At 44.6% G+C, this 23854-nt stretch overlaps 1 protein-coding gene across 3 annotated transcripts in view; it reads left to right on the top strand.

Moving 5' to 3' along the window:
- Positions 1 to 582: 582 nt before the first annotated feature.
- The window catches only part of LOC112223786 (V-type proton ATPase 116 kDa subunit a1), a 40043-nt gene continuing 16771 nt past the window's right edge, over positions 583 to 23854 (top strand). For 2 of the 3 annotated variants that reach the window (XM_042305258.1, XM_042305256.1), the window contains exons 1-16: positions 583 to 701; positions 1949 to 2113; positions 2267 to 2345; positions 6327 to 6424; positions 7046 to 7174; positions 8707 to 8789; positions 13856 to 13982; positions 14381 to 14463; positions 14758 to 14851; positions 19041 to 19253; positions 20023 to 20173; positions 20473 to 20612; positions 21191 to 21354; positions 22944 to 23034; positions 23186 to 23304; positions 23456 to 23672. In XM_042305258.1, coding sequence (XP_042161192.1) covers positions 1997 to 2113; positions 2267 to 2345; positions 6327 to 6424; positions 7046 to 7174; positions 8707 to 8789; positions 13856 to 13982; positions 14381 to 14463; positions 14758 to 14851; positions 19041 to 19253; positions 20023 to 20173; positions 20473 to 20612; positions 21191 to 21354; positions 22944 to 23034; positions 23186 to 23304; positions 23456 to 23672 — 1905 coding nt within the window. In that variant the 5' untranslated portion in view covers positions 583 to 701; positions 1949 to 1996. The remainder of the gene's footprint in view (positions 702 to 1948; positions 2114 to 2266; positions 2346 to 6326; positions 6425 to 7045; positions 7175 to 8706; positions 8790 to 13855; positions 13983 to 14380; positions 14464 to 14757; positions 14852 to 19040; positions 19254 to 20022; positions 20174 to 20472; positions 20613 to 21190; positions 21355 to 22943; positions 23035 to 23185; positions 23305 to 23455; positions 23673 to 23854) is intronic. The other variant, XM_042305257.1, reaches the window with a different exon arrangement.

Below are 23854 nucleotides of genomic sequence, written 5' to 3'. Positions count from 1 at the left end.
CATTACTCATCTCATATGTATATACTGTACTCTATGCCACATGGCCATCTCGCATCCATATGTACAGAATATGTATTCTTATTCATTCCTTTACACATGTGTGTGTGTATAAGGTAGTTGTTGTGAAATTGTTAGATTACTTGTTAGATATTACTACACGGTAGGAACTAGAAGCACAAGCATTTCGCTACACTCGCATTAACATCTGCTAACCATGTGTATGTGACCAATAAAATTTGATTTGGTAGGAAGGATGGTCTCGGGGTCCGAGGGTGTAGCCGCGGGGCTATAGCGGCGTGAAAGCGCATCCGGCTTGACATTCATCAGTCATTCAAATTAATTTCAAAATCAGTCATCTAAATTAATTTCTAAATAAATGGTATTGGCTACCATTTGAATTACATATTTCAATTAATTACATCAAATGAATGACATCAAATGGATATCAAGATATCAAAGAGTGTATTAAGTCCATCTATAGATATTTGTAGCCTACCGTCATTACATAATATAAAACCCCATTGTAATAGCTCAACTAAAGTGTGGCTGACGTCGAAAGCCACACTAATCGCACAGCCTTGCAGCATCCCCAACGCGTCACATGACCATCCCCCAGCAGATGGTTTGCGTGATGTCACATTGATTCGTGAGGAGAGCGCCTTTCGTTCGACCTGGAGAAATTCTGAAGGATTTTATCACAAGTAAGCTAATTCATAACTGATTAAATCTATATATGTAAATGTGAATTTTACAAACCGAACGGTATCAAACAGAAATGCATTTTTTTAAATGGTGAATTTGAACGTGCTGTCATCTTGCGCGAGTCCTCACCTTGAGAACATTTCCTCTCTGGTCCATGCACTTCAGCTGATGATGCGATGCGGCTTGGTATTGTTTAAAATAATAGTGATAGACCTACTGTACTCTATGTCATCCCAAATCAAAAGGAAGAAATTGCAAATGAGGTCAGTCGACTAATAATCGACGAAGTCAGAATAATTCTGTATTTGCATTAGGCCGTAGGCCTAATAACCATAGACCTTCGGTCAAAATATAACCGTTTGTGATATAAACGAAATTCATTATTATCTATTCATAATACTCAAATGTTTATTCCAGTGACCATCAAACAGAGGTGCTATCTATTTATTTCGTCGTCATTTTGGTTGAAATATGGCTATAGCCGGTCATTTCAAGCAATATTTCAGACATGTGTCCTCATAATTTTCAATTAGCCTACATAATTGTTAGAAAGACGTATATAAATTCAGCAATAATATTCCTATCATTGTTCCCCGTGTTCACCGTTGCCTTCATCATATTATGAAAGATGCTCAATAGTCTACTGGTAGCCTACAGCAGCAGCATCATCATAATGGCGTCCTTGAGATGAAGGACAGTGCGGCAGAGAAAACGACATCGCTTTCTGAAATTGAGAGAATATTTGATATTTTAACGATTGGACGTAATATGCTTTATGTTATTTAGAACATTTTAGAAATGTATTAGAATATACCTAACCTATATGAATTATGTTCGGGTTGACTACCTTGGCAGCGGATATATGTTTATCATCTTTAAGCACGAGTAGGATTTCCATTGGACACGGACAGTTAATCCTCATATCCGTGTTGACTGATCCTGATGACAGTCCTTTCACACCTGGAAAGAAAAAGGAAGCCATAGAATTAGAAGAATGACATACAGTACCAGTCAAAAGTTTGGACACTATTTCTGATCAATTTGATTATATTTTAATGGACAAAAAAATGGCTTTTCTTTCAAAAACAAGGACATTTCTAAGTGCCCCCAAACTTTTGAATGGTAGTCCAAATGCTAGACCTACTGCTCTTGAACTGTTCAAGCTAGAGACACACCAACCCAACTTTGTTCAGGCTAACTATCTATCCATCCATCCTTGTCATTTTGCCCTTAATTTTGCCAACAGGGGTATTATTTTTTTTACCTTAAAGGGTGAGTGTGTCAGGTGGTCACCATGGGGGAACTGTTCAGGAGCGAGGAGATGACGCTTGCCCAGCTCTTCCTCCAGTCTGAGGCAGCCTACTGCTGTGTCAGCGAGCTGGGAGAACTGGGAATGGTTCAGTTCCGCGATGTAAGTAACATACCAGTCATCTATCTATTTAAAAAAGAAAAAGGATTTAACCTTTATTTAATTCAACAGGAAGTCTGATTGAGGTCAGAATACCTCTTTCCCAAGGTAGACCTGGCCAAGAAGGGCAACTTTGACACCTGTTTCTGTTTTTAGCTTAACCCAGACGTGAATGTGTTCCAGAGGAAGTTTGTGAATGAAGTGAGGAGGTGTGAGGAGATGGACAGGAAACTAAGTGAGTGATTTCACAATATGTTGAATGAATAAATGAATACATTTTATTTGACATATTTAAGATATGTATAGAGATATGTCAGCCAAGTGAGCCAACAATACATCCAATGTTTTTGAGAATTAAAAACACAGTAAGTGTTACACAATAAAGACATTTCCATTGTGGTCCTCCCTATTTCTAGGTGGGTAACTGAATGGACAGCTTGGGCAAAACATAGCAGGGACAGTTCATATAATACCACATTAAGTGCATTCGGACCCCTTAAAAGTATTCAGACCCCTTGACTTTTTCCACATTTTGTTACATTACAGCCTTGGATTGAATAGTTTTTTGTCTCATCGATCTACAGTCGTGGCCAAAAGTTTTGAGAATGACACAAATGTTAATTTCCACAACGTTTGCTGCTTCAGGGTCTTTAGATATTTTTGTCATATGTTACTGTGGAATACTGAAGTATTCTTGTTATATATACTGAAGTATAACAAGCATTTCATAAGTGTCAAAGGCTTTTATTGACAATTGCATGAAGTTGATGCAAAGAGTCAATATTTGCAGTGTTGACCCTTCTTTTTCAAGACCTCTGCAATTCGCCCTGGCATGCTGTCAATTAACTTCTGGGCCACATCCTGACTGATGGCAGCCCATTCTTGCATAATCAATGCTTGAAATTTGTCAGAATTTGTGGGTTTTTGTTTGTCTACCCACCTCTTGAGGAATGACCACATGTTCTCAATGGGATTAAGGTCTGGGGAGTTTCCTGGCCATGGACCCAAAATATTGATGTTTTGTTCCCCCGAGGCACTTAGTTATCACTTTTGCCTTATGGCAAGGTGCGCCATCATGCTGGAAAAGGCATTGTTCGTCACCAAACTGTTCCTGGATGGTTGGGAAAAGTTGTTCCCTTAGGATGTGTTGGTACCATTCTTTATTCATGGCTGTGTTCTTTGGCAAAATTGTGAGTGAGCCCACACCCTTGGCTGAGAAGCAACCCCACACATGAATGGTCTCAGGATGATTTACTGTTGGCATGACACAGGACTGATGGTAGCGCTCACCTTGTCTTCTCCGGACAAGCTTTTTTCCGGACGCCCCAAACAATCAGAAAGGGGATTCATCAGAGAAAATTACTTTACCCCAGTCCTCAGCAGTCCAATCCCTGTACCTTTTGCAGAATATCAGTCTGTCCCTGATGTTTTTCCTGGAGAGAAGTGGCTTCTTTGCTGCCCTTCTTGACACCAGGCCATCCTCCAAAAGTCTTCGCCTCACTATGCATGCAAATGCACTCACACCTGCCTGCTGCCATTCCTGAGAAAGCTCTGTACTGGTGGTGATCCGATCAGCTGAATCAACTTTAGGAGATGGTCCTGGCGCTTGCTGGACTTTCTTGGGCACCCTGAAGCACTCTTCACAACAGTTGAACCGCTCTCCTTGAAGTTCTTGATGATCCGATAAATGGTTGATTTAGGTGCAATCTTACTGGCAGCAATATCCTTGCCTGTGAAGCCCTTTTTGTGCAAAGCAATGATGACGGCACGTGTTTCCTTGCAGGTAACCATGGTTGACAGAGGAAGAACAAGGATTCCAAGCACTACCCTCCTTTTAAAGCTTCCAGTCTGTTATTCAAACTCAATTAGCATGACAGAGTGATCTCCAGCCATGTCCTCGTCTACACTCACACCTGTGTTAACGAGAGAATCACTGACATGATGTCAGCTGGTCCTTTTGTGGCAGGGCTGAAATGCAGTGGAAATGTTTTTTGGGGATTCAGTTAATTTGCATGGCAAAGAGGGACTTTGCAATTAATTGCAATTCATCTGATCACTCTTCATAATATTCTGGAGTATATGCAAATTGCCATCATACAAACTGAGGCAGCAGACTTTGTGAAAATTAATATTTGTGTCATTCTCAAAACTTTTGGCCACGACTGTACACACAATACCCCATAATGATAAAGAAAAAAACGTTTTTAGTGGAAAAATTAACATTTATAAAAGAATAAAAAACTTAACTATTAATTTTACTTAAGTATTCTGACCCTTTTCTCAGTACTTTGTTGAAACACCTTTGGCAGTGATTACAGCCTCGAGTCTTCTTGGGTATGACTCTACAAGTTGGCTGTATTGAAAACTCAGGGAGAAAAAGGTGTAGATTCACACGCAGAGATGTTTATTTCACCTTCGCAGAAGGCAGTAAGCGTGGTCACAGGCAGGCAATGGTCATACACAGGTAGACAAACAGGCAGGTGAATCAAAACTAGGACTGAAGGCTATAACTGGTTCTCACAAACAAGCTAGGAATAGGCTTAGTAGAGTCAAAACGAACAATACCTCTCAAAGGCACAAACAGAATGAACAGAACTAAATAAGGAGTTGATGAGACCAGGTGAGTAACTAACACAGGTGAAATCAATGAACAAAACATTAAAGACAGGGCTACGTTCAAAAACACAAAGAAACAGGGCTACGTTCAAGAACACAAAGAAACAGAAAACAAGGTTGACTTAAGAAAAGAAATACAGAACCTTACATGGGCACATCTGTATTTGGGAAGTTTCTCCCATTCTTCTCTGCAGATCCTCTCAAGCTCTGTTGGGTTGGATGGGGAGCGTCGCTGCACAGCTATTTTCATGTCTCTCCAGAGATGTTTGATCTGGTTTAAATCCGGCCTCTGGCTGGGCCACTCAAGGACATTCAGAGACTTCCACTCCTGCCTTATCTTGGCTGTGTGTTTAGGGTTGTTATCCTGTTGGAATAATCTCCACAGAGTAACTCTGTAGCTCTGTCAGAGTGACCTTAAGACATTTTTTGGTACCTTTCCCCAGATCTGTGCCTCGACACAATCCTGTCTCAGTGCTCTACGGACAATTCATTCGACCTCAAGGCTTGGTTTTGCTCTGACATGCACAGTCAGCTGTGGGACCTTATATAAACAGGCGTGTGCCTTTCCAAATCATGTCCAATCAATTGAATTTACCATGTGGACTCCAATCAGTTTGTAGAAACATCTCAAGGATTATCAATAGAAATAGGATGCACCTGAGCTCAATTTCAAGTCTTATAGCAAAGGGTCTGAATACTTATGTAAATAAGGTATTGCAGTTTTTTTGTTTCTTATAAATGTGCAAACATTTCTTAATCAATCAAATTGATTTATAAAGCCCTTCTTACATCAGCTGATGTCACAAAGTGCTGTACAGAAACCTAGCCTAAACCCCCAAACAGCAAGCAATGCAGGTGTAGAAGCACGTTGGCTAGGAAAAACTCCCTACAAAGGCCAGTATCTAGGAAGAAACCTAGAGCGGAACCAGGCTATGAGGGGTGGCCAGTCCTCTTCTGGCTGTGCCGAATGGAGATTATAACAGAACATGGCCAAGATGTTCAAATGTTCATAGATGACCAGCAGGGTCAAATAATAATAATCACAGTGGTTGTCGAGGGTGCAACAGGTCAGCACCTCAGGAATAAATGTCAGTTGGCTTTCCATAGCTGATCATTTAGAGTATCTCTACCGCTCCTGCTGTCTCTAGAGAGTTGAAAACAGCAGGTCTGGGACAGGTAGCACGTCCGGTGAACAGAGACTTAAAACCTGTTTTCGCTTTGTCGTGATGGGGTATTGTGTGTAGATTGATGAGGGGGGAAAAAATGCTTTTAGCAATTTTAGAATAAGTCTGTAACGTAACAAAATGTGGAAAAAGTCAAGGGGTCTGAATACTTTCCGAATTCACTGGACATTGAGATATAGTATTGTTAAGAATACCACACACAGAATGGCACACAGATGTCTATTTCTCCGACAATGCAGAACCTCAATGGCTTAGTCCCAGGTCTGTTTGTGCTTCTGCCTACTACGTATGTTGCCATTGTCAAGCAATTTGGCATGACAATTCCATAAGGAGTTGGCAAGAGATCAGAAACAGACTGGCAACCAGGGTAGAAACTCGCACATGTATTGAATATTACCTGGTGTTTTGCTTTCCAGGGTTTGTCGAGAAGGAGATTAAAAAAGCCAACATCCCGACTGTGGATACAGGAGAGAATCCCGAAGTCCCCTTCCCTAGGGATATGATTGACCTGGAGGTATCTATCCCTGTTGAATACTGCATGTCAGTAATATGAAATGATGAATGTCATTAAACATCAACCCAAATTTAGCACAACACAATTTCACAGATCATTTAATCATCGTTTTTGCCTCATACTACTACTCCATTTACGGAAAAACCACATGACTTTCACGTGATCAACATTTAAAGCAACGTGAAAACGTGATATTCCACATGTGAAATCATGTGTTTTTTCTGTAAGGGCCTACCTGACAGTGAAGTGGAACTGTGCAGCAGTTCACCTGCTCTAGCCAATACCTCTAAGACCCATGATGACACTTTACCGGACATTGGCCATAATTATAGGATATAGGTAGGACTCATGTTAGGGCCCATGACTGTTTGTTATGGAGCTGAATAGACTATCCCTTCCATAGAAATAAAAACACTAGAACGGGTATCCTCATTCAAATCAACGGGTCTATAATGGGTGTACCGGCAGCCATTTGAAAGGTTTACCAATGGGAGTAAAGCAGGAAGTAAAGGCTATGTCTGTTCTAGTGATTTTATTTCTATGACCCCTTCTACCGTTTTCGAATCGAGACCCATCCCATCTAAAGCCCAATCTCATTGGTTGTCTCTGTTTGATTGTCAGGCCACGTTTGAGAAGCTGGAGAACGAGCTGAAGGAGATCAACACCAACCAGGAAGCCCTGAAGAAGAACTTCCTGGAGCTGACCGAGCTCAAGCACATCCTGCGACGTACCCAGCAGTTCTTTGACGAGGTCAGCGAGTACCTCCACTCCAATATTTTGGGCACGTTCCAGGCGGATGCATGCCAGATCTCACAACGCCTGGATAGGTTTTTAACATATCAGCTACCCACATCATTTGATATAGCAATTTGATGACAGACTGCTCAGTCAATGACATGGCACACAACCATTGATTGATGCAACATCTGTAATGTAGTTCACCTGGAACACAACCTCTGTTTTCCTCAATCCCTATGACCAAAAGTATGTGGACACCTGCTCATCGAACATCTCATTCCAAAATCATGGGAATTAATATGGAGTTGGTGCCCCCTTTGCTGCTATAACAGCCTCCACTCTTCTGGGAAGGCTTTCCACTAGATGTTGGAACATTGCTTCGAGGACTTGCTTCCATTTAGCTACAAGAGCATTAGTGAGGTCGGGCACTGATGTTGGCAGATTAGGCCTGGCTCGCAGACGGCGGTCCAATTCATCCCAAAGGTATTCGAAGGGGTTGAGGTCAGGGCTTGGTGCAGGCCAGTCAAGTTCTTCCACACCGATATCAATAAACCATTTCTTTATGGACCTCGCTTTGTGCACGCGGGAATTGTCATGCTGAAACAGGAAAGGGCCTTCCCCAAACTGTTGCCACAAAGTTGGAAGCACAGAATAGTCTAGAATGTAATTGTATGCTGTAGCGTTAAGATTTCTATTTACAGGAACTAAGGGGCCTAGCCCGAACCATGAAAAACAGCCCCGGACCATTATTTCTCCTCCACCAAACTTTACCGTTGGCACAATGCATTCGGCAGGTAGCGTTCTCCTGGCTTCTGCCAAACCCAGATTCATCCGTCAGAATGCCTGATGGTGAAGCGTGATTCATCCCTCCAGAGAACTCGTTTCCACTGCTCCAGAGTCCAATGGCGGCGAGCTTTACACCACTCCAGCCGACGCTTGGCAATGTGCATGGTGATCTTAGCCTTGTGTGCGGCTACTCGGCCATGGAAACCTATTTCATAAAGCTTGCGATGAACAGTTAAGTGCTAACGTTGCTTCAAGAGGCAGTTTGGAACTCGGTAGTGAGGGTTGCAACTGAGGACAGACTTTTTTACGCACTTCAGCACTCGGCTGTCCAATTCTGTTCTGTGAGCATGTGTTGCCTACCAATTCGTGGCTGAACTGTTGTTGCTCCTAGATGTTTCCACTTAGCAATAACAGCACTTACAGTTGACTGAGGCAGCTCTAGCAGGGCAGAAATTTGTCAAATTGACTTGTTGTTACCATCTTATGACGGTACCACATTGAAAGTCACTGAGCTCTTCAATAAGGCCATTCTACTGCCAATGTTTGTCTATGGAGATGTCATGACTGTGTGCTTGATTTTATACACCTGGTGCATACACGGGTGTGGCTGAAATAGCCGAATCCACTAATTTGAAGGGATGTCCACATACTTTTGTATATGTAGTGTATCTTAACAAAGTGGTTGCTGGTTTGTAACACCAGATTAAATTGCATCTTCCTCCTATCTCCATCATCATCATATTCCTTATGTTCCACAGATGGAGGACCCCGCCCTGATGGAAGAGTCGTCAGCCCTAATGGAGGGTAACGAGGGTGGCCGGGGAGCACCGCTCCGACTGGGGTGAGATACACACACACAATCACACAATCACACACACGCACCACCGTACACCGTACAGCAGTTTTCCCAAAGAAACTTCCAAGCCCTCGGACACTGAAAATAGGGGGAACACTGGTGTTCTAGGAGATGTACTTTTAACAAACAATACATTAGAGTAACGCCCTATAGGGCACTTGAGCTGTACATTGAATGCTGTACAATCAGCTGTACAATACATACACCATTGCATGCTGTAATATTATTTTGTAGCCCAAGGAAAAATATATTCTAGCTGTCGTGGGGATCATTTAACTCATAGATGTCCAAGTCACCTCTTTTTGGCCTATAGGCATTAACAGGCAATTTAAATGAAAGATGGTAGTGGATGGTGTATAAAAAAAACTACTGGCCTCTTAAAATATACCCTGATTTCAATTAACTTTGAGCCAGGCATTGATCCATGCTTGATAATTTCAGGGCTGTGTGTGTGTGTGTGTGTGGATAGGCTTCCGCACCTATCGGGAGTTCCACTCAGCGGTCAAAAAATATTAAAGAAAATAATTCCCCTGAAACTGGCGACATGGAACATCAGAACTCTTTTGGACACTGACGATAATAGCAATAGACCCCGTCGGAGAACAGCTTTGATTGCTGCAGAACTAAGGCGCTATAACATTGACATTGCTGCCATGAGTTAGACCAGGTTCCTGGATAAAGGTTCCCTGAAAGAGGAGGGAGAAGGTTACACCTTCTTCTGGTCAGGTTCCCCTCCGGGTGGACAACATCAGCACGGTGTGGGACTGGCAATTAAGAGCCTTCCAGCCTTCCACCCAGCCTCACCGAAACAAATGTGAAAGGCTCATGTCTCTCCATATCCCCTAAGCCAAGATGCGTTATGCTACTCTTCTCAGTGCATATGCACCAACGTTACCATCTGAAAATGAGGCAAAGGACTGCTTCTACCAATCACTAGATAAGGCCTAGGTGACTTCAACACTAGGGTGGGACAGAAAAACAGGATATGGAGTGGAGTGCTGGGTAGGCATTGTGTTGGCCAGGTCAATGAGAACGGCATGATACTGCTAACTCTATGTGCCGAGCATGATCTCATTGTCACTAACACCTTGTTCCAGCAGAAGAACAAATATAAAACATCATGGATGCACCCACGCTCCAAACACTGGCACCTGGACGACTACGTCATAGTGAGACGTTGTGACACTAATAACATCCTGCTGACACGTGTCATGAGGGGTGCAGAATGCTGGACAGATCACCGTATGACACTGGCTAAACTCCAGGTGAGAATACTCCCCCCCCCCAATATCTGCAGAAGTCCAGTAAGAGGCGTCTGCACTATATCCGGCTTGAGAAAGCAACAGTAAGGGTCGAGTCCCGCCGCTCTCTCGCTGAAAGGCTGAGGGAGACTGAGCCTCTTCTGAACGCAGAGGACCCCATGGACCAGAAGTGGGCTTCTATTAGCTCAGTGTTCTATCAGGCAGCAGCCCACTGCATTGGCTACAATGGTAGGAAACATCAGGACTGGTTTGATGAGAATTCTGACACCATCACAACCTTACTGGACAATATGCACAAAGCGCACAGGGCTACTCTCACCAGCCGCACATCTGCTACCCTTCGCAAGTAATGGCATGCATCGCGCAAGGAAGTGCAAACAACCTTGCGTACTCTGCATAACAAATGGTGGTCGAAGGAAATCCAAATTTATGCAGATAAAAACGACATGCACAATTTCTACAACTCAACTAAAGCTATCTATGGCCCGGGAAGTCGCTACATCACCCCCATGAAAACAGCTGATGGTCTGACTCATGACGGACCAAAACCAGATACTGATGAGGTGGTCTGACCACTTTGAAGCACGACTCAATCAGCACACTCCGACAGACCACTCCATCCTGGCAGAACTGCCTGTCCGTCCACCTATTCAAGACCTCAATCATTTGCCAACCTTCCAAGAGGTGTTATCAGCTATCCATCCCTCAAGAACAACAAGACTCCTAGTGCTGACAGCATCCAGGCAGAGCTACTTAAGAAGGGTTACTTCTGCACTAGAACGCACCACCAGTACATCAGTGATGTTTGGGACCGGGAGATCGTCCGCTAACAGCAGCGGGATGCAAATATTGTCACCATCTATAAGAACAAGGGTGACAAGTCCATCTGCAGCAACAGCCAGGGGATATCCCTTCTGGCTGTTGCTGTCAAGGTCCTGGCAAAGGTGATGTTACGTCCTTCAAATACCTGGGCAGCATCTTCTCTGAGGACTGCAACAATTACCTTTAAATTCAAATTAGGATCAAGCAAGCATCAGCTGCCTTTGCAAAACTCAGACGCAGGGTCTTCCAAAACAGGGATCTCCACCTCCACACCAAAGACGCTGTTTATCAAGCCGTCTGCATCACCACACTTCTTTACAGCTGTGAAGCCTGGGTCACTCAATCGCCACAACAAGCAGCTCGAGCGATTCCGCATAAGATGCCTGCTGCGCATCCTGGGAATCACCTGGCGCAACCATGTACCCCATACAGAAATACTTGCTTAGACCAACTGCAAGAGTATGGAGGCCATGGTCACCCAACACCAACTGCACTGGCTTGGGAATGTCATTAGAATGTCTCAGGAGCACTTGCTTCGGAAGATCTTGTATGGCCAGCTACATCTTGGCCTGCGGTCTATAGGGGGGCAGAAGAAGCGCTACAAGGACCAGCTAAAAACGTTGCTGAAGAAGTGCAACATCAAACCCACAGACCTGGAGGATGCTGCTGCCGACCGTTCCGCTCTGCCAGAGCGGTGTACAGAGGTGGGAGGAGAAGAGCACAAATAGACAGCAAAAACAACACAGACTGCATATGCCCCACCTGCAATAAAGTTTGTGGATCTCGGATTGGACTCTACTGTCACCAAAGAATTCACTGTTAACTCAGAAGTGGAAGTCATCCTTTGATACGATGGACAACCGTAAGCAAGTAAGTGTGAGTGCGTGTCAGTAGGTCAATGGCAGCATATGAAGCTGCCACACCAACAAAAGCAGGGAAATTGACACTCATTATGATCTATAGTCACAGTGTCACATTCGTCATATGAAGGAGACCAAGGTGCAGCGTGGTATGCATACATTCTCTATTTATTAAATGAACGCCGAACAAAAACAATAAAGAACAAAGGAAACGTGAAGCTGCTGGAATGCACAAAGACAACTTACTGTAGACATACAAAAAACCCTAGAGAATACAAAAACTAGCGTACCCACCCTAGTCACACCCTGACCTAACCAAAATATAAAGAGATGTCTCAGGTCAGGGCGTGACAGGTGCGGACTCCCGGCCGCAAACCTGAACCTATAGGGGAGGGTCCGGGTGGGCATCTACCCTCAGTGGCGGCTCCGGTTCTGGACGCCGCCCCCCTCCGCCTTTGTAGAACCGGACCGTGGATCATCGCCAGAGGCTCTGGATTGCGGATCATCACTGGAGGCCCCGGACTGTGGCCCGTCGTTGGAGGTTCCCGACTGTGGCCCGTCATTGGAGGTTCCGGACTGTGGCCCGTCGTTGGAGGTTCCGGACTGTGGCCTATCGTTGGAGGTTCCGGGTTGTGGCACGTCGTTGGATGTCCCGGCTGTGAAACGTTGACGGAAGTTCTGGACTGGGAACTGTCGCCGGAAGCTCTGGACTGTGGAGGCGCACTGGAGACCTGATGCATCGCCGGAAGCTCTGGACTGTGGTGCCGGCACTGGTGGTACCGGGCTGAAGACACGCATCTCAGGGCGGGTGCGAGGAGCAGGCACAGGACGTACTGGACTGTGGAGGCGCACTGGAGGCCTGGTGCGTGGGACCGGTACAGGTGGCACCAGGCTGAAGACATGCACCTCAGGGAGAGTGCGAGGAGCAGGCACAGGATGTACTGGACTCTGGAGGTGCAGGCACAGGATGTACTGGACTCTGGAGGGCGTGCACTGGAGGCCTGGTGCGTGGGACCGGTACAGGTTGCACGGGCTGGTGGCTGAAGACACGCACCTCAGGGGCTGGAGTGCGGGGAGGCGGCACTCAGGGCGAGTGCGGGAGGCGGCACAGACTGGACTCAGGGCAGGGGAGTGCGGGAGGCGGCACAGGATGTACTGGACTGTGGAGGCGCACTTGAGATCTGGAGCATAGAGCTGGCACAATGCGTCCTGGCTGGATGCTCACTTGAGCCTGGCAAGTGCGGGGCGCTAGCATAGGACACACTGGACTGTGCAGACGCACCGGAGACACAGTATGCAGCGCCGGCGCAGGATATCCTGGTCCAAGGGGGTGTACTGGAGACCAGGAGCGCTGAGCCGGCACCATCCGTCCTGGCTGAATGCCCATTCTAGCCTGGCAAATGCGAGGATCTGGTATAGAGCTCACCGGGCTATGAATGCGAGGTGGAGACACCGTGCGCATCACTGCGTAACTCGGTGTCTGACCAGTCACACAATCCCCACGGTAAGCACGGGGAGTTGGCTCAGGTCTAACCCCTGACTCTGCCAATCTCCCCGTGTGCCCCGCCCAATCTTTTTTTGGAGCTGCCTCTCGGGCTTCCGTGCTAGCCGTCTCCCCTCGTATCGTCGCCGTTCCTCCTGTGCTATCTCCACCTGCTTCCATGGCAGGGTCTTGTCCCCTGCCATTACCTCCTCCCAGGTCCAGGATGTCCTCCACTCATGTCCACATACAAAAAAAACTAGACAATAGAAAAACTAGCGTACCCACCCTAGTCACACCCTGACCTAACCAAAATATAATGAAAACAGAGATATCTCAGGTCAGGGCGTGACACACAGTGACAGAACAGCAAACAACTTGGGCTCATCCATCTTTCAACACATTTGTTTTGCACTGTTCCTGTTGACGTATTGGGGTAAATGCTATTAGGCTGGTCCCAGATCAATTTGTTCTGTAACAACTCATATGGTTGTTGTTATGCCAAAAGGACAAACAGATCTGGGACCAGGCACCTATGTCAGGAAAAATGTCACGACAACCCAGAGGGATCATGTACAGTGCATTTGATTGGCCAGAATCTGAAATATTTTTATTTGGCCCGAGCAGGTTTGTTGCTGGGGTGATCAGCCGGGAGAGGATCCCTACCTTTGAGAGGATGCTGTGGAGAGTGTGCCGCGGCAACGTCTTTTTACGTCAGGCAGAAATCGAGGACCCTCTGGAGGACCCCGCCACGGTCTGTCAATAACGTTTTTAAAATCTTACTTCATATAAAAAATAAAAATAAATGTGTGTGTGTTTTGTGTTGTGTTGTATGTTTGTTCTTATTCTCTACTGTCTTTCGATTCTTTGTGTATGTATTTTTTTAAATGTTATTATGTATACACGCCTGTCTGTGAACTGAGCACCTAAAAGGATAAAAAATTATTAAGTATAAAAAGTTTGTCAAAAATGTTTTTCTTTGACACACCAATAAAGATGAAAAATACAGAAACGTATACACACCCAAGTTTGTGCAACCTAACACCCAATGAGCCAGGGCAAAAAAAAAATGAAATATGCGTTGTTCAATAAGTTGTTCCAACGACAGTCACTGCTTGATTGGTGAGATGATTGACTCTTTCTCTCTTGCAGGGCGACCAAGTCCACAAGTCAGTCTTCATCATCTTTTTCCAAGGCGATCAGCTGAAGAACAGAGTCAAGAAGATATGTGAGGGGTACGTTACAACCACTAGTCAGTACCCAGTTCGTCCATTAATTTAGCGTTTGAGTGCTGTCAGAAATGTAGATATACGAGTTCCCGACACGGAAATAACCACTACAACGACCCTTTTAAGTCGGGAATCTTGGGCCAGAATGATGATACCCGAGTTTATCAGTTGTGACGTTTCGTTATCTGATCACGGAACATTAATTTAAATGGGAATGTCTGTTTTCTAATAAATCTAATTCTATGGTTACCTACAGTATAATTGTAAGTCAGTATGTGAATTGTTGGTTGTGTGTTCCAGGTTCCGGGCCTCCCTCTACCCCTGCCCCGAGACTCCCCAGGAAAGGAAGGAGATGGCTGCTGGGGTCAACACCCGTATTGACGACCTCCAGATGGTATGCAAGACAATGAACACATTGTCACTTAACCATTTACTGCAGTGTACAAAATCAGGGACACAGTGTTTTTTGGTTGTCAAACAAATCTACCTTGAAACCAAGGTATACACCTCACACACATGGTTATGGGCTTTAAAAAACAAAGACACCATGTCAGATATAGAGTATGTATTCACTTTTGGGTTTGCATCCCAATATGACACTTTATGTACATCACAGATGACTGAAATATAACAAAATTGTTTGACATAGAAATAATGATGAGGCATATTAATAACATTCTACCCATGAGGCCACTAGAGGGAGATTTGGTCATTTGATGCTACATGTATCCTAATATGGACACCGTACCCAGTGGTAGGCAACTAGATTCAGCAGGGGGACGATTTTTGGCTGAGCTGATGGTTGAGGGCCGCAACATAACAATAATTTCATACCTTAAATTTATCGAGACACAATTACATATCTATTATTTGATTTGTGGGATTATTTGGGAACAGATTTCCTAAATTCAACTCGTTTTTAGCTGGTGATTTTAACCGTTTTCTTTGACCCAAAACTAAAATCAAAATATTATTTTATTACCCGCGAGACTTTTTTTTTTACCTCTACGGGATCGGTGTACCTCCACTGGGACAGTTGAGGTAACGTGCGCTAATGGGATTAGCATAAACGTTGTAAGTATCAAGAAAATTTCCCAGCACATAGACATGTCTTATATGGGCAGAAAGCTTAAAGTATTGTTAATCTAACTGCACTGTCCAATTTACAGTAGATATCACAGTGAAAAAATACCATGCTATTGTTTGAGGGGAGTGCACAACAACAAAAAACTTTTATCACAGCAACTGGTTTGATACATTCACCTCTGAAGGTAAATAATGTACTTACATTCAGTAATATTGCTCAGATTTGTCATCCTGAGTGTCCCAGAGATAAAATGTAGCGTAGTTATGTTTGATGAAATCATATATGTTGAAACCCTGCTGTTTGTGTGGGGGGGGGGCAATGTAGATAGTCCAGGAGGTCCAGGTGGCCATTTGATTCATTATTCAGCAGTCTTATGGCTTGGGGGTAGAAGGTGTTAAGGAGCCTTTTGGACCTAGACTTGGTGCTCCGGTGCTGCTTGCCGTGCTGTAGCAGAGAGAACAGTTTACGACTTTGGTGACTGTAGTCTTTGACAATTTTTTGGGCCTTTCTCTGACACCACCTAGTATATAGATCCTGGATGGCAGGAAGCTTGGCCCCAGTGATGTACCGGGTCGTTCGCACTACCCTCTGTAGCGCCTTACTGTCAAATGCAGAGCAGTTGCCATACCAGGCGGTGATGCAACTGGTCAGGATGCTCTCAATGGTGCAGCTGTAGAACTTTTTGATGTTCTGGGTACCAAATCTTTTATGTCTCCTGAGGGGGACAAAGGTGTTGTCGTGCCCTCTTCACAACTGTATTGCTGTGTTTGTTGGTGTTTTGGACACCGAGGAACTTGAAACTCTCGACCTGCTCAACTACAGCCCTGTCGATGTTAATGGGGGCCTGTTCGGCCCACCTTTTCCTGTAGTCTATGATCAGCTCCTTTGTCTTACTCACATTGAAGGAGAGGTTGTTGTCCAGGCACCACACTGCATGCTCTGAGTACATGTCCTGGTAATCCGTTTGTGTAATCTTCAGTGTTGCTTGCCTCAAAGTGAGCATAAAAGGCATTTAGCTCGTCTGGTAGGCTCGCATCACTGGACAGCTCGTGGCTGGGTTTTCCTTTGTAGTCCGTAATAGTTTGCAAGCCCTGAGTGTTAGAGCCGGTGTAGTAGGATTCAATCTTTGTCTTGTATCGACGTTTTGCCTGTTTGATGGTTCGTCTGAGGGCATAGTGAGATTTCTTATAAGCGTCCAGATTTGTGTCCCGCTCCTTGAAAGCGGCAGCTCTAGCCTTTAGCTCGGTGCGGATGTTGCCTGTAATCCAAAGCTTCTGGTTGGGATATGTACATACGGTCACTGTAGGTACGACGTCGTCGATGCACTTATTGACGAAGCCGATGAGGTGGTATACTCCTCAATGACATTGGATGAATCCTGGAACATATTCCAGTCTGTGCTAGCAAAACAGTCCTGTAGCGTAGCATCCATGTCATCTGATCACTTCCGTATTGAGCGAGTCACTGGTACTTGCTGCTTTAGTTTTTGCTTGTAAGCAGGAAAACTTGGAGGATAGAATTATGGTCAGATTTGCCAAACGGAGGGCGAGGGAGAGCTTTGTACGTGTCTCTGTGTGTGGAGTAAAGGTGGCCTAGAGTTTTTTTTTTCTGGTTGCACATGTGACATGCTGATAGAAACTAGGCAAAACGGATTTTAAGTTTGCCTGCGTTAAAGTCCCCGGCCACTAAGAGTACCGCGTCTTGATGAGCATTTCCTTGTTTTCTTATGGCCTTATACAGCTAGTTGAGTGCGGTCTTAGTGCCAGCATCGGTTTGTGGTGGTAAATAGACGGCAAGAATAATATAGATGAAAACTCACTTGGTAGATAGTGTAGTAGAGGAAAACCTGGTTCAGTTTGCTTTCCAACATCGACCTTTCAGCAGGACAATAACCTAAAACACAAGGCCAAATATACACTGGAGTTGCTTACCAAGACGACATTGAATGTTTCTGAGTGGCCTAGTTACAGTTTTGACTCAAATCTCTATAGCAAGACTGTAAAATGGCTGTCTAGCAACAATCAACAACCAACTTGACAGCGCTTGAAGAATTATAAAAGTATAATGTGCAGAAAATTTGCTAACATTCTAAAAACATGTTTTCACTTTGTCATCGTGGGGTATTGTGTCTAGGTGGGTGAGAATAATGATCTATCTAATCCATTTTGAATTCCGGATGTAACACAACAAAATGTGGAATAAGTCAAGGAGTGTGAATACTTTCTGAAGGCACTGTATGATTGTATGATTGGAGTTCCATCCAATCAGGGCCCATGAACTGTCCCAAATGATTTGTTTCTGCCTGACTACGTTGCAGACGCCTGCATATCAAATAACCACATCATATGATACAGCAATATGATGCCCAACTATGCAGTCGATGGTGTGGCGTGTAACGATCGGTTGATGCGATGCAACGTCTTTTAGGTAGGAACGCCACCCTTCACTGTTGCAAGTGAGGGAAGTTACCCAGTTACCCCTTGTTCCGTTCTCAGGCTTGTGTTTGCCAAAACATCATTCTTGTTTCACAGGGCTTTTGTATTTGTGTGACAGTGTTGCATGCTAATCAACAGCATATGCAATGGAAATCATAAATTGTCCCGGAAAGCACATTTCTATGTGTGTGCTTGTGTTACACAGTCCCTTGATACTGTTGGTTTAAGTCGCACAATGTTCTTGATGTTGGGATGTGCAGTATCTCAGTACTAGTCGGTAGAGGTTTTTCGCCTCGTATAACAATAATTGTGTTGAACTCTATCCTTATAAAAAAAATAATGTGTTTCTGCTTGAAAGGGAAGACTCCCTCTGTCCTCCTCTAACCCTGCCCTCCAGGGGTGTCACCGTGCGCAAGCTTTTTAAAATAAATTAAATCTTAGTGGCCGTGTCCGAAATCTGTTTTTCCTACTACTTACTAAAACTACATACTGTTTAGTCAAAGTTAATACAGTAAGCAAAAAATATCAACATACTCGGCTCACCCTTCCTAAGAATACGTCGTCTAATGTGCAATTTCATTGATACCCGCTATTTGCTCACTTGATTACAGTATGTCCCCTTATCTCATTATGTATGACTGTATCAGCTGTTGTCAAACACATGGAAAGACAATTATTTTCCTCAAAAGTGTGCAGCGAATTCTACTCGATGAAAAGCCGAAGTGAGTATAACATCCTGGCATTTAAAGCATACTCGATTTTGGAAATGTCATATACTATAAAACGTAATATTTTCGCATACCTAAAATGGCTACTATTTAGAACGCAAGTATGGGTATTTGGACACGGTCTATGTCTGAACCATCTGAGGCCTGAAGACTTGCTTTAGCTCCCCTGAGATAATACCTACTACCTAGGCTTAGCTAACACCATCTTGTTGTCTGTGCAGGTCCAAAACCAGATATTTAATCATTAAACTGCACCAACGACCTGAAGACTTGCGTTATAATACCTAGGCTTTAGCTCAACGGGCTAACAAAACCCTCTTTTCTCCCGTGCAGGTACTGAACCAGACAGAGGACCACAGACAGAGGGTGCTCCAGGCTGCAGCCAAGACCATGAGGGTGTGGTTCATCAAGGTGAGGAAGATGAAGGCCATTTACCACACGCTGAACCTGTGCAACATCGACGTCACCCAGAAGTGCCTGATCGCCGAGGTGTGGTGCCCTGTATCCGACCTGGACTCCATCCAGTTCGCCCTGCGCCGAGGAACGGTGAGTAGGGTCTTCAAATCAGAAGGATTAGAGCTCTGAGGCAGGAACCTCCCTTTAGTTCATTACCTCACTTCCTGTTTTGATGATGAAAATTCGGAATTTAATACAAGACGACAATAAATTGCATTCTTTATAAACACCTTAGAATTTGAGTTGGATAGAAATACTTGGAATTGGACAGTAATCATAATAAAGGGAGAAATTATATTGCTAGATATCAAATACATACAGATTGTCATTGTGCAATCTGTTTTGCCAGGCAAACTAAACTAACAACACGCACAATTTTCACCAGTTCACCCAGAGGTCTATGGAACGTACTCTTTCTGTGCCCTGTTCTTATCTAAAGCTAAATGAAATTACAGGAATAGGCAAACGTTGATGTAATGTTATCATGTAGCCAAATACAACAGTGCTTCTGCCCAGTCTTTGGTCTGCAGAATTGACCTGGGGTCTGTTCCTTCTCCCATTACTCATTGGTCTAAGTGATGTGGCAACCTCCTCACTGAGTCATCTGAAAATATGAAAATGGTGTTTGTGTATTGGCTGTATCAGGTTTGTAATGGGCTTGCGAAGGTGAATTGGCATTTGTCAGGTAATTCTGGTATAGGGTGAAGTTTCCCCTAGATGCTGATCTTGGGTCAGATTTGCATTTTCCTCACTAATGATTAAGGTTAGGATTGGGGGAGGGGAAGCTGATCCTAGAGTTGTACCTAGGGCAAACTTCACCCCATAGCGGTGACTCATTGTGGCTTGGTGTGTTTTACAGGAGAGGAGTGGCTCCACAGTGCCCTCCATTCTCAACAGGATGACCACCAAGCAGACTCCGCCCACCTTCAACAAGACCAATAAGTTCACCTCTGGATTCCAGAACATCGTGGACGCTTACGGGATCGGAAATTACCGGGAGATTAACCCAGGTGACATACAAGTCTACACTGTGTGCCTCTGTGTTGTTGTTGTTGTTGTGTCTTTCTGTCGTTGTTGTTGTGTCTATGTATGCTGTTGTGTCTTTGTGTGTTGTTTTGTCTGTCTATTTTGTTGTGTCTACATAACTGTTATGTCTCTGTGTGTTTTGTGTCTTGTGTTGCTTTGTCTCTTGTCTTGTTTTGTCTCTTGTGTTGTTGTGTCTCTATCTGTATCTTGTTGTTGTTTTCCCCCATGCCATTGTGTTGTACTGTCCACTGAGATGTGTCTTACTGTGTGCTCCTTCCTACAGCACCCTACACCATCATCACTTTCCCTTTCCTGTTTGCCGTCATGTTCGGGGACATGGGTCACGGTGTGCTGATGACCTGCGCCGCCCTCTACCTGGTCATCCGAGAGAGCCGCATCCTCTCCCAGAAGACTGACAACGAGGTACGTCCCACCAAGAGCGCCGATGACATTGTGTGCTTCCGATTCATGTCTCCTTTCTCCTGAAGTGTGCACTCGTTCACTACTTCTCACAAACCTAAAAGCATTGGATTGGGGAATGAATGGGCCAGGGGGAGTTTCCACCATGTTTCTTATAACACTTAGTTCCTTTAAAGTCAGTGAAGGGATGTGAGCAAGTGCACACTTTGGGAGGAAGGAGATAATTAGGCCAATGTATTGTAGATTTAATTTGGCAAACTACCCTCTCTTGTACAGTAGGCTACATAACTTGGGGCAATTTAAGTAATGTTTTAGTGTTTGGTGTAGTTGAGTGTTGAATGATGGCTGGTACAGGCAATGACGGATGCAGACATTCTTTACCCGGTGAGGCCTGGGTCGTGTTCATTAGGGTACGCAACAGAAACCATTTTCCAACGTTTTACAAAGGGAAATTAAAATGAGTGTTTCTTATTGGACTGGTCTACGTTTTCCCTCTCTGTCCATTGTTTTCCTTTCTGTGCCAATGAACATGACCCAGGCCAGTGCTCCAATGTGTGTTCATACTCTCCCTGCCCTGGCAGATGTTCAACATGGTATTCGCTGGACGCTACATCATCCTGCTGATGGGAATCTTCTCTGTCTACACCGGTATCATCTACAACGATTGCTTTTCCAAATCCCTCAACATGTTTGGCTCCGGTTGGAGTGTCCGGCCCATGTTCAGCCCCAAGGGAGCCAACTGGACGTAAGTTATCCGTCAGTTAACTGTCCAACCTATAAATCCACCAATAACCAACCAATCACTCACACGACTGCGCGACAGCCAATTGGGAGAAGGCAGTTCTTGGTAACAAGCTTTGACATTAGCTAACAACAAAAGGATACACCCACCACGGGAGATTTCAACAGCTTGATTGCTGTTTAACATATTGTTCAAAAACAATACTTTCATTACAGTTAATGTAGTAGCAGTGTCGTTCCACGAAAGGTGTCCTTTTTGTGTAGTATAACTTTGTGAAAACATTTTAATTCACCTAATTTTAACACTGTCATGACGAGCGGATGTTAAACTCGTCTGAAGTCGGTAACACTGATGTGCCAACTTCTGTCTGTAGCATCGGAACCGTTTGAGATACAAACTAATATGACCCCACTATGGAAAGGGGAGACATTGCTCCGTTTTGCTCTATGACCCCCACAAGTGTCATGGGACTCGTCTGAAGGTAACCCATACAAACAAATGGAAGTATGGAGGTGGTTTTGTGGCAACAAAAACAATTGGTTAAATATGTGCCCAAAAAAACTAAAATATTCCCTGAGCTTTCTTATATCGCCTAGATATAGGATAGACACTTCAAAACCTTATTCCTTATGATTAATTTTTTAACTGTCTTTTTCGCCATTTATGAAGGTTTAATTCAATGCATTTCTAGGCGCCTTAGAATTAAAGGCCAAGTTTAAAATTGTATCATATTTTTTTGTTGTTGTTGTATTTTACCCCAATTTTCTCCCCGATTTCGATCTTGTCTCATCTCCTCATCTCCTCTGCTGCAACTCCTCAACGGGCTCAGGAGGCGAAGGTTAAGTCATGCGTCCTCCGAAACATGACCCGCCAAACCGCGCTTCTTTACACCCACCTGCCTTAATCCGGAAGCCAGCCACACCAATGTGTCGGAGGAAACACTGTTCAACTGACCACGAGGTCAGCCTGCAGGCGCCCGGGTCCTCCACAAGGAGTCGCTAGAGCGCGATGAGCCAACAAACGCCCTCCCGGCCAAACCCTCTCCTAACCTGGACGATGCTGGGCCAATTGTGCTCCTCCCTGTGGGACTCCCGGTCACAGCCGGTTGTGATACGTCTTGGGATCAAACCCAGGTCTGTAGTGACTCCTCTAGCACTGCTTCGCAGTGCTTTAGACCGCTACACCACTTGGAAGACCATCAAATTATGTTTTAATATATATTTTTAATACCTAAAGGGGTCTTAAAATTCCAAATCAAATTGCTAAATGATCCATCTTAAAATAATTCCATATGTTAGCTTGGTACCCCCAACGGCTTCGACTTTTAGAGTTTAAAATCTTCAGAGAAGTCACAGTGAGTGTACAGAGGGACATTTAGCAAGTCTTTATTTATTTATATACAAAATCTGATTTATTGAATGTTCCATCTGGGGTATATTACAGGGCACTTCATTTATTATACCAGGCTTTTTAAAATCTAATATTGGTGCACTTTCCAGCAATGCATACTAGAAACCCCCTTATGTATTCTGTCTGTCAATGATAGCAACGCTCTGCAAATTGTTTACTTCAATTGTCTATAATATATCTAGGTTTGAAACTCTCAATGAAAATAAGGTGCTGCAGCTGGACCCAGCCGTGCCGGGTGTCTTCAATGGCCCCTATCCACTGGGTATAGACCCGGTAAGTCTTGTCTGCCCAGTCAGTCTGTCTGTCTGAACTGTTATATTGTCCGTCCCTCTGTCTCTCTGTGTCTGTCTATCTGTCTGCACTTACCGGGAGTCACCTCGACAATGAGAGCTCTTTATCTATGCCTCTTCTTTGTGATCTTCAGATCTGGAACATTGCCACCAACAAGTTGACCTTCCTTAACTCCTTCAAGATGAAGATGTCTGTGATCCTGGGTGTGATCCACATGATGTTTGGCGTCTCTCTCAGCCTGTTCAACCACCTGTACGTACCCCTCTGTGTTTAATGCTGTATGTGGTCTGGATGTCCGTTTTGACCTTTTACCTGTAAACCGGAGCGCCAAAGACAAAAAGGTTCATTCCTGAAAACGTAATGGTCAATAATGTTATTCTTCTGTTCTCTTACTGTGGGCCAGGTACTTCAAGAAGCCCCTGAACATCTTCCTGGGCTTCATCCCTGAGATTGTCTTCATGGCCAGCCTGTTCGGCTACCTCATCATCCTGGTCTTCTACAAGTGGACGGCCTACGACGCTTTCACCTCCAAGGACGCGCCCAGCCTCCTCATTGCCTTCATCAACATGTGTCTCTTCAACTACGGCGACGTCACCAATAAGCCTCTCTACCGGGGACAGGTGTGACCGGGGGACCCTTCCCTCCCTCCCTCCCTCCCTCCCTCCCTCCCTCCCTCCCTCCCTCCCTCCCTCCCTCCCTCCATCCCTCGGTCTCTCCTAGCTACTCTGGTCCCTTTGATGCCCAGTGACATATGGGGCTGCATCTCAATAGTGACTCAAAAAGTGACTTCATTTCCTCGTCT

Source organism: Oncorhynchus tshawytscha, linkage group LG24, assembly GCF_018296145.1.
Source record: "Oncorhynchus tshawytscha isolate Ot180627B linkage group LG24, Otsh_v2.0, whole genome shotgun sequence".
Lineage (NCBI taxonomy): Eukaryota > Metazoa > Chordata > Actinopteri > Salmoniformes > Salmonidae > Oncorhynchus > Oncorhynchus tshawytscha.
Note: the sequence above shows the minus strand (reverse complement) of the source record. Positions and strands in the feature narration are given on the sequence as shown.